This window comes from Photinus pyralis, unplaced genomic scaffold (genome assembly GCF_008802855.1).
Source record: "Photinus pyralis isolate 1611_PpyrPB1 unplaced genomic scaffold, Ppyr1.3 Ppyr1.4_LG8, whole genome shotgun sequence".
NCBI classification, from domain to species: Eukaryota; Metazoa; Arthropoda; class Insecta; order Coleoptera; family Lampyridae; genus Photinus; species Photinus pyralis.
This window is the reverse complement of record NW_022170819.1, coordinates 15,472,774-15,483,560: the sequence shown is the minus strand read 5'-3', so window position 1 is coordinate 15,483,560 and position 10,787 is coordinate 15,472,774. Positions and strand designations below refer to the sequence as shown.

The 10,787-nt window shown below is 40.2% G+C and overlaps 1 protein-coding gene across 1 annotated transcript; it reads right to left on the bottom strand.

The window, feature by feature from the left end:
* Positions 1-1,137: 1,137 nt before the first annotated feature.
* LOC116179415 lies at positions 1,138-2,756 on the bottom strand. The gene is made up of 2 exons (XM_031499207.1): positions 2,361-2,756; positions 1,138-1,143 (listed from the first exon to the last, which is right to left on the bottom strand). The coding sequence occupies exons 1-2, from the start codon at positions 2,754-2,756 to the stop codon at positions 1,138-1,140; spliced, it is 402 nt and encodes a 133-aa protein (XP_031355067.1).
* Between the last annotated feature and the right edge of the window lie 8,031 nt (positions 2,757-10,787).

Below are 10,787 nucleotides of genomic sequence, written 5' to 3'. Positions count from 1 at the left end.
TAGGATTTTTTACATAATCTTCAAAAATTGTACTTTTTGGCCAACAGAGAAATGCTATCCCATAAGTAGGTATCTTGTTTACTTACTTCAATCTGAAACAGGTGGCATTTGTCGTTGACATTGAAACAAAAATACCGTTTCGATTCTTTGTTCTATTTCTATTTCATTTCATATTCACGAAATCAAGTAAAGAAGGATAAATGATACCTACAAAAAAAATACATGAATAAGTCAACGCACTGCATGACTCACTACTGACCATATTTTTTAAAGTCGGGCACTATCAGATTCGAGATCGTACCATTCATTCTGATTTCTGATGGTCGAAAAATCGAAGAAACTTTATAATTTTTAAGGTATGGGTACCGGTACGCGAGGCTAATTTTTAATGCAGAAGAGTGTTTTTATGAAAATCCTGCAAAGAAATTTGAATAGGCAAATGAGAGCTTTAACCTGTTGACTATATTCCACATTTCGCAATAAAATGTTGTACATTCTTTACAAGTATCAGGGCTAGGTAAAGTCTTGATTGTGGGCCTACAGTGCCATTTTTCGCAATTAAATTAATTGATTAAATAAATCGACCGTTTTAATGTACGAGTATAGAACATTCTTTTCCGCACCCATGAATCTCCCGCACCCACCGACGGATGTGCTTCGAGCTTCGTCAACATCTATCATTCTCCCTTTGTAAGTACGCTCTTTCGACACTCCGCCACGTGATATTCGCATTTGAAGCTTTGACGCCACCGAGGGATGCGTCTCATCCACTTCTATTATTTTCCCTTTGTAAGTACCCTTTTCCAGTTTTTCAGATGTTCACAATTCTGCCCCCCCCCCCCCCACACTACACTACAATCTCAGAAAAATCGCACCACTAATATGAAAGTGAGTTCTACACATGAACGGAATATCTTTTTTATATTTGTCGTAAGAAATCGGAGGAACCAATGCTGAAATTAAAAAAAAATCGCTCCAGAAATAAGAGTACTGATTCAGTACACACTTTTTTGTTTATTTTTCAGCTATTCCCCAAAAAGTGTGTGTATGAGACTGTATCGTGCCAATATCCCATAGCTATGCATACTATTTTAGTGTAAAGAATAGAATACTATGTTTTTCTCTAACTAAAAGCATCTATGGCTAAAATTTCAAAAAAAAGAAATATGAATAACAAAGTTGGCATTGCGCAATCTGCGCATGCGCGCATCTGATATTTATAGTATGCGATGTTTTACTTTACTAGAAGCGTCTTGAAACTTGAAACTTTGACATATGCCTGGCGTCGCCGCCTCTCCCAGGATTTAGTCAACTGTCGTGAGGATGCGTCCCTGGTAGGCACTATCAGGGACGTTTCACCACTACTTTGTTGCCATCGCGCTGGGCCGCGACATATGCCAAACAATGTGGTGGAGTTTGTGGATTGGGGGGGTTGTGGGGGGGCGGCTAACTGGGTGTTATCCGACCCGAACGGGTACGGCCACAGCTTCGCCACTGGTATTCTGCCTTAGAGGGAACTCTGCTTTCTAGTGATAGCTTCTTCTCCTGGCGTTCATTGTCTTCCGATGTTCCTATCCTTTGGTATCGTTCCCTTCCCTGTTTTCCCCCGTGTTCCTCCCCTTTTTATTGTTGCCCTCTCTCTGTGTTACTTTCTGTCGTTCCCTCTTCCTCCTCCTCTTGGCTACTTGTGCTTATGTCTGATTCTTCTTCCACCTCCAATATTCTTCTGCTTTCTTTCTTCATTTGATGCTTGTCTCTGCTCCACTCTTCCCAACTTCCCATGGGAATCCCCGAGGCCATTACCGTTTGGTCTATGGTGGTGTTCCATGTGAAGCAGGGTCGGCCTACCTTCCATTCCGAGGCACACAGATTCTTGGCAGGATATGGTCTTTGTTCCTCCTGTTTATATGTCCCCAGTATCTCATCTGTCTCATCTTCAGTCTCCTGGTGATCGTCTTTCCCTCTAGTAGTTCCCTTATCTGCTTTCTTGTAAGGTTGCTGTTTTCCATCAGTATCCTGAGTGCCTTCCGCTCCGCCCTCCTCAATGTTCGTCTGTTACTTCTTGTTAGCGCTGAGGTATTAACTCCGTATAAGATTGTCGGTGCTATGATCGTGTTGTAAAGCATCATCTTCAAGCTGTCCGGTATTTTCTTCTCTCGTATAAAGTTCCGAATTCCGTGTGTGATTCTGAATCCTACTGTTTTTGCCCATATGCCTACTGTGTTCGTGATGCTTATTTCCTTTGATTTCGTCCTTATTATGTGGTCAATCTGCGATTCAGAGTTTCCCCTCCTCCATGTTGTCAGTACCGTTTTGGAGTTGCTGAATGTGTTTTCCACCCTCAGTCCATGTAGGTGTACCATGTTCCTAAGCTCGCTGCCGTTCCCATTGTCATGCTCGTGCTTGATAGCTTTGCCTATACCGTGTTCCTCGTCTTCACTTCCATCCAGTTTGCCTAGTTGCGCATTGAAGTCGCCTAGTATGATACCCGGGTTCTTTCCGCACTTTTGTTCTATTGCTTCACTTAGCTTTCTAAGTTCCGCCTGCCTTCTTTTGTCCGAGGGGATGTGGCATCCTATGATTGTTAGTCTTCCTATTCTTGTCTTGATTTGGGCCATGGATATGCTCTCGCTTTTTTCTTCAAATTTTTCCACTTCAATGCCTCGGTACTTCCTGATTACGATTGCCGTACCCCTGCTGGTTCTCTCCTTTTTCCCTCCCCCTATCCACCAGTCGTAGTTCCCTGTCGCAGCCATTCCACTTGCTAGTTTGGTTTCTTGTAAACTGGCTACGTCTATTCCTTGTTACCTTAATTCATTGTCAATTAGCTCCCTTTTCCTTGGATCTCTTGCCCCTTGCACATTCCACGTGGTTACCCTCATGCTGCTGTCTTCTTCTATATCTTGGCTCCTATCTTGGTTTTCTCTTCTCCCCTGCGAGGCACTCTTTCCGGACACCATACTCAGACTGTATTCGTTAGGGACAGCGGCTCCTCTCGCTTCTTCGTTTTCCCCTAGCACTCGTGTTCGTCGGTATTCCTCCTCTTCTTCCTCTATCTCCCCTATCATGTTTTCTGCTCTCACCACGCTATCATAGTGGTTCCGGACATCGTTACTCCCTAATCTGTATGCTAAGTGGCAGTGACCTGTGGCTCCCGTTGTTGCTCTTGGTTCTATGACATGCTTCCCCCCTCCTTCTTCGTATATCACTATCTGGCTGTTGTATGTATTGGCCGCCGCCACCAGTGACTCGTATCCTCCCCAAAACCCCTGCTTTCTGTGGTCCCTGAGGTATGCTTCGATCTTTTCCTCCATGTTGGCATATTGTTCATACCGGGGTTCTAATTCCACTACGTTTCCTATCAGCTGTGGGTAGAAATCTTCCAGGTTTTCCCTGATGTATGCGTTGGTTTCTTCTCTAATCCTTTTGGTTAATTTCCTGTGAGGTTCTGATGTCACTGGGAATCTCCTCAGTTGATGCCCAATCGCTCCAAACAGGCAGGCCCCATCCTTATTTATCCTGACGCACTCTAGGATGTACTCGTTTGTGTGTACTTCTTCGGTCATCCTGTTTGGTCTCTGCTGCTACTCGTTAAGAGAAAGTAGTTGAATACTGAAAAGTGGGCGCTGAAATAGAACGCTGGAAGAGAACGCTGAAAGATATAATTAAATTGGATTATGATTTGTCCCAGTGAGACTTGCCCATGCAGTCTAGTTTAACTTAGCCACCCTGTATAGATTGTGTGGGAAATTGGTGAAATTCAGAATAATTGGGGTCGGTCAAAGCAAGCAGACTTCTTATTTATCCCGTATAATGAATTTGTTTGAAAACTGTAATTCTACCCGCAGCCCTCGGAATGCACTATTATTGACCTTTTCCCATTATACAAAAAAATTATCAAAGTCCTCGTTTGAGATCGAAGGGACTTCAGCGCATTTTTGTGTGGCAGATCAGTATTCTATTAGCCACTTTCGATTCAACCATCAATAACAGATCTTGTCGAAGGCTACTACATTCACTAACCGCTTCCCACTTTCCTCGTGCACCCGCAATTCGCTTTTAAAGATTTGACTCCACCATCAGGAAGATCGTGTCGGGGGCTACCACATTCCCTTTGACGGTACCCACTTCCGACGTTCGGTTCACCCGCAATTCGCGTTTGAAGATTTGACTCCACCATCAGGAAGATCGTGTCGGGGGCTACCACATTTCCTTTGACGGTACCCCCTTCCGACGTCCCGTTCGCCCGCAATTCGCGATTGAAGATTTGACACCACCATCAGTGAGATCGTGTCGCGGGCTACCACATTCCCTTTTACGGTACCCACTTCCGACGTCCCGTTCACCCGCAATTCGCGTTTGAAGATTTGACTCCACCATCAGGAAGATCGTGTCGGGGGCTACCACATTCCCTTTGACGGTACCTCCTTCCGACGTCCCGTTCACCCGCAATTCGCGTTTGAAGATTTGACTCCACCATCAGGAAAATCGTGTCGGGGGCTACCACATTTCCTTTGACGGTACCCCCTTCCGACGTCCCGTTCACCCGCAATTCGCGTTTGAAGATTTGACTCCACCATCAGGAAGATCGTGTCGGGGGCTACCACATTTCCTTTGACGGTACCCCCTTCCGACGTCCCGTTCACCCGCAATTCGCGATTGAAGATTTGACTCCACCATCAGTGAGATCGTGTCGCGGGCTACCACATTCCCTTTTACGGTACCCACTTCCGACGTCCCGTTCACCCGCAATTCGCGTTTGAAGATTTGACTCCACCATCAGGAAGATCGTGTCGGGGGCTACCACATTCCCTTTGACGGTACCTCCTTCCGACGTCCCGTTCACCAGCAATTCGCGTTTGAAGATTTGACTCCACCATCAGGAGATCGTGTCGCGGGCTACCACATTCCCTTTTACGGTACCCACTTCCGACGTCCCGTTCACCCGCAATTCGCGTTTGAAGATTTGACTCCACCATCAGGAAGATCGTGTCGGGGGCTACCACATTTCCTTTGACGGTACCCCCTTCCGACGTCCCGTTCACCCGCAATTCGCGATTGAAGATTTGACTCCACCATCAGTGAGATCGTGTCGCGGGCTACCACATTCCCTTTTACGGTACCCACTTCCGACGTCCCGTTCACCCGCAATTCGCGTTTGAAGATTTGACTCCACCATCAGGAAGATCGTGTCGGGGGCTACCACATTCCCTTTGACGGTACCTCCTTCCGACGTCCCGTTCACCAGCAATTCGCGTTTGAAGATTTGACTCCACCATCAGGAAAATCGTGTCGGGGGCTACCACATTTCCTTTGACGGTACCCCTTCCGACGTCCCGTTCACCCGCAATTCGCGTTTGAAGATTTGACTCCACCATCAGGAAGATCGTGTCGGGGGCTACCACATTTCCGTTGACGGTACCCCCTTCCGACGTCCCGTTCACCCGCAATTCGCGTTTGAAGATTTGACTCCACCATCAGTGAGATCGTGTCGCGGGCTACCACATTCTCTTTTACGGTACCCACTTCCGACGTCCCGTTCACTCGCAATTCACTTCTATTGGCGACACGAGAAAGAGAGACAGCGATTCGAGATTCACGAAACGTTAAACCGCGTGAGTTCGCAACGGAAGGTAAAAGGCGCCTGACTACTTCTCGAAGACGCGCGCGCGCGCGCCTCGCAAAAGGTCGTTAATTTCGCCCCTATGACAAAAAACAAAATTCCGCCACGCAGGAGTTGTGCGCGTTTACAACATCTTTCCGACGACACCAATTTCAAAAGAATCGGACCAAAACTGTAGTAGAAGATAGGAAAAAACTGAAAAACCTTCACGTTAGTATACTACGCTCGAGGATGACGCCCAGATGTCGCCAACCCCACATCATGTAGCCATGTCCCTAAGGTTGACAAATTGCACGGCCCTGTAGATACACGTACACCCGTTGCCTTTCTACAAGAGTTCTTCTACGCGCCCACATTTGCTGCCATCCAGGTAGCCAGCCAGCCAGCCAAAGTGAGATTAAAAGCTACTTTTTACAAATAAATTTGCAAAAATGCGCTAAAAAATAAGAGCGGAGTGTCGTAGAAAGCTTCTGGAACCGCATGGCAGCAGTACGTGTCGACCATTACAATTGACGCTACAACCAATGAAATATGAAGAAAGGTTGGAGCAGGTTAGCAGTTCCTTAAATTACTCAGAAACTTTTCTTGCAAACAAAGCCAATAAGGAAGCAAATTTTGTTGACTTTGAAATCACCGGTGTCAAGTTAGCCCCCCCCCCCACTTTTTGAATTTTCAAAATATTTTTATTGCAATCGTTTGTTGGTTGTTTGTTAGTTACATTTTTACGTTTGTTGGTTGATCGTTATTTAATTATTCAAAATTCAAAAATGTTGGCGTATAGTTAGCCCTCCACTTTTTGAATTTTCTATATATTTTTATTGCATTCCTTTGTTGATCGTTTGTTGGTATTTGTTAGTTACATTTTAACGTTTGTTGGTTGACCGTTATTTAATTATTCAAATTTCAAAATTTGGGCGTATAGTTAGCCCCCCACTTTTTGAATTTTTAAAATATTTTATTGCAATCGTTTGTGTTGGTGTTTTTTAGTTATATTTTCACGTTTGTTGGTTGATCGTTATTTAATTATTCAAAATTCAAAAATTTGGGCGTATAGTTAGCCCCCCCACTTTTTTAATTGTTAAAATATTTTATTGCAATCGTTTGTTGGTGGTTTGTTGGTATTTTTTAGTTATATTTTAAGGGCTATTAAAATCGATAAAACAAATTTGAAAGTGCACTCTTCGCCTCTTGCTCATAAGCGGCTTAACGAATTTTTTTTTGTAAAGTACCTACCCAGATCACGAATAATAATTTATTCATTTGCACATTATTATGGTTCAGCAGAAGGAGGAGATTATTTTATTATAAATAAATTGTTTTTAAAATAAAATTATTAGAAACAAAACACTATGAGAACAATAGTCGCAAATTAACCGAATGTAATGATGAAACTAACAATGCAATTAACGCCTAATAAAGGAGAAATTGTACCTTTCAATTGAAACATCAATTACATTTCAGCCTCCGCACTCCTAATTCATATACAATGCACGATAACATAACGTTACTTCACAGAAAATTAACATCAATTATAATTACCTGTTCATATCGCTCGCGCGCGCATTGTTAAATGAACTGTAATTCAATTTACGCCCGACATACTCCGAGATAATTACGTAACAATCCACAAAAAAACGGCATAGCGACGTGACGCCGTTTGCGCCATTTCTCCGAAATAATGAAGATTCATCGAATTTAATTAAGCTTTAATTAATAAAGTATGTACGGAATGCGAATAAAAGTCAGGATCTCTTTCAACACGAAATAAATTAAGTTTTCCGATTCATATTTTATGGGTGGAAATTAAGGTTAGTGGGGCCTTCTGAAATGCTTCCAAAACACATAAATTAATGGTGATTTATACTTGTTTGGGGATTTCGGTTCGGTGGGTCTTGGCGCTGAATGTAATCGATGCATTGTGTCGCGACGTAATGATTTCAATGTAATTTGGGAATTTGAGCGGACTAAAAGACATTCGTGTGGAAGAAATGGTTTTCTGTCAACTCTTATGATTGAGGCATACAGTTATTTCCATGAAAGATGTTTCTCCTTGAAGATATAAACCCCATGTGAAGTCACCAATTTTAATTAGGACACTGTGTATAATGACTTTTCACATAAACCAGCAGGAGAAAACCGGCGCAGTTACAAACAGGATGTACCATAACTGATGCTCGATGTTAGAATGACATCCAGCACGGTTAGTTGAAGTAGTAGAAATGAACTACAAATTGCTCTTTTTTTTAATTACCTAATAGGCTGTAACATGAAAGGTGAATGAAATTGAATTAATTCAATCAATACAGTGTGATGGATTTTGCATGTGCAAGCGTATATTTCTTTTATTATTGGAGAAAAAATACTCTACATTCAATTTCTGATAAGACTACCTATTCAAAAAAACAAGTGATATAAAAACAAAAGAGCATCAGAAAACAAATTAATTTTTTTTACATAGAACGGTTACTTTTTTTCTGTAATATTCTTAAAGAGCTTGAAATTCTGTTCACAATGATATCAAACATGTTATAACTACCTTAGAAATTAAAGCTGCAGTAATGTTTTTAAAACCAATCGCAGTAACGGTGGAAATTTAAACAAAAACAAAAGAAAGATTTTCACTTGTCATATCTATCACAAAATCAGTTTACTGAACAATATAACTTATAAGAACCATAATAGAATAAAATAATATCATGTAATGTGTAATGATAATACATAGGAAGCAAGTGCAATGTGTTTAAATTTGTCTTAAGTTATAATAATTACTGCCGTAATTGCTTTTCATTTGTTTTCTTCGCTTCCTGTTGTAAATTTTATGTTTTTGTTTAAATTTCCACAGCTACTGCGATTGGTTTTAATCACATTACTGTAGCTTTAATTTCTAAGGTAATTATAACATATTTGATATAATTGTAAAGCTCTTTAAAAATATTACCGTTCTATTTAAAAAAATTAATTTGTTTTGTGTTGCTCTTTTATTTTTATATCACTTGTTTATTTGAATATGTAGCTTTATCATAAATTGAAAGTAGAGTATTTTTTCTATTTCCAATAATAAAAGAAATATACGCTTGGACACGCAAAATCAATCACACTGTGTATCAATTGCAGTTAACGAAGTCTGAGGGTAATTTCAATAATTAAATTTATGCATTCGAGTGAGTGCGACGGCTTAAATAAACAAGTGAATATGCGAGCAGCGCCTCTTTGCAACCGTGAATTTAAATAGGGCTCATACGTATATGGATAATTAATACGTGAAAATGAAAACGCACGAAACGATTTAATGAGAGAAAAGGCGAACCGACCCAAAAATAATAATAGAGGTGTATTCAATCAGCGCAAGCACAAAATCAACATCCCCACCATTAAAATCAATTTCAATTACGTTAATCGACATTACGACGGGTGATATTTTTTTTTCAATTAATTTCGTGTTGTTTTATACGAAACTTTTTAAATTTTGACTTTAGATTCGAAATTCGGACATTAAACACAATATCAATAGTGGACATTTTGCTACATTTCGAGAGTCGATATAGAAAATTATTTCAAATACAGAGTTGGAATAAGAACTTTTTTTTAGAAATTAAATACTATTGCATGAGATAAAGAATCGAAATGATCATATTTTGACAATACATGTTCCTGCAGCTATCTTTTCGGATTTTCTTTTTAGTAGTCGGCCATGATTTTATAACAATCGAATTTTAAACAAATCTAGTGACACTAATCCGTCGCCTACTGTTATAGGTTAACATAAGTTTTGCAAAAATCGAAAAATGACTCGCAGTGGTTTCACCTAATTTGGAGTTTGATTGTTATTTATGGTGAAATGAGCAGCATATTTAAGAAAATGAATTGAATTGCAAATGCAAGATTAGCAAACTAACAATGCAAAATATAAAAAACTTCGTTGAAACATTTTTGGTATGGAATTGTTGTTAGAACAGATATCGCATTACCTCTCTGAATTTCCAGACTTATACGTTGGTTAAGAAATTCAGTTGAACGACACTGTCTAGATTACTCGAATTACTCCAAAATTTTCCGTCCTATATCCTTAATAAATGACTTATTTATTAATGAATTATTTAGACTAGAATCAATGATATTAAAGAATCATTTCCTTGATCTGTTTAAAATTCGATTGTTAAAAATCATGGCCAACTACTAAAAAGAAAATGCGAAAAAAATGGCATAAATTCCGAGATCAATTCAATGATATGGGAATAAATCAGAAACTGTTAAAGATAGTTATAGGAACACGTAATATCAAAATATGCCAATTTCGATTCTCTATCTCATGCAATAGTAAGAACATGGTCATTCCATTTAAAAAAAAGTGAGACTTTGAAGTTTCTTAAATTTGGATCTCCATAGGTGCGGTTGTACGCAACTTAACTTTTTTTTAAGTACACTAAAAGAAAGCCCTCTCTAGCATTCTCTATGGACTGATAAAAATGGGTTGCCATGACATAACCGTTTTCAAGTAATTAATTATCAAGCTGCCATCTGCATCCGCCATTTTTTTTTCATGAAGTCAAAATAACTTAAAACCATAAGTGGCAGATATCGATGTGTGGGTCTCAAAACTGAAATTTCACGTAGAATCCAAAAATGCAATAAAAAATAGGGGTTGCCGTTTAAAATAACGAAGTAACTATCTACTTCCGATATTTCCGGAAGTGCGGTCATTTTGAAAATATTTTACATCGATTCGGCCTGCAGAGTAACTCCTAAGCACAAATTTTCAAAAACCTACCGATTTTACTTTCCCAGAAACGTTTAACTAAAGCTCCCAAAAAAACACCCTGTACAACTGCCTATAAATAACATAGCTGGGCGAGGTTCAGTCTACGATAGATATCGCGTCCTGCTCTTCCACCTAACCCTGAATATCGATGCTTGGTGTGACAATCAGTGTTATGTTATTTTATTCGCTTGAATTATTAACCTTTAGGATAATTCGATAATTTGACTCTCATCTTCGGTAAGTGTTACACGTTAATTTAAGAGGAAACACTTTACAAACGACACCGTCAAAATGGGACACCCTGTACATTCAATAAGAATTTCTGTAGATGCGCAACCTCGTGCGCAACCATCTATGGTTGCACAAAAGGTTGTTTGATATTTTTTACCAGGTATAAGCTAGGAA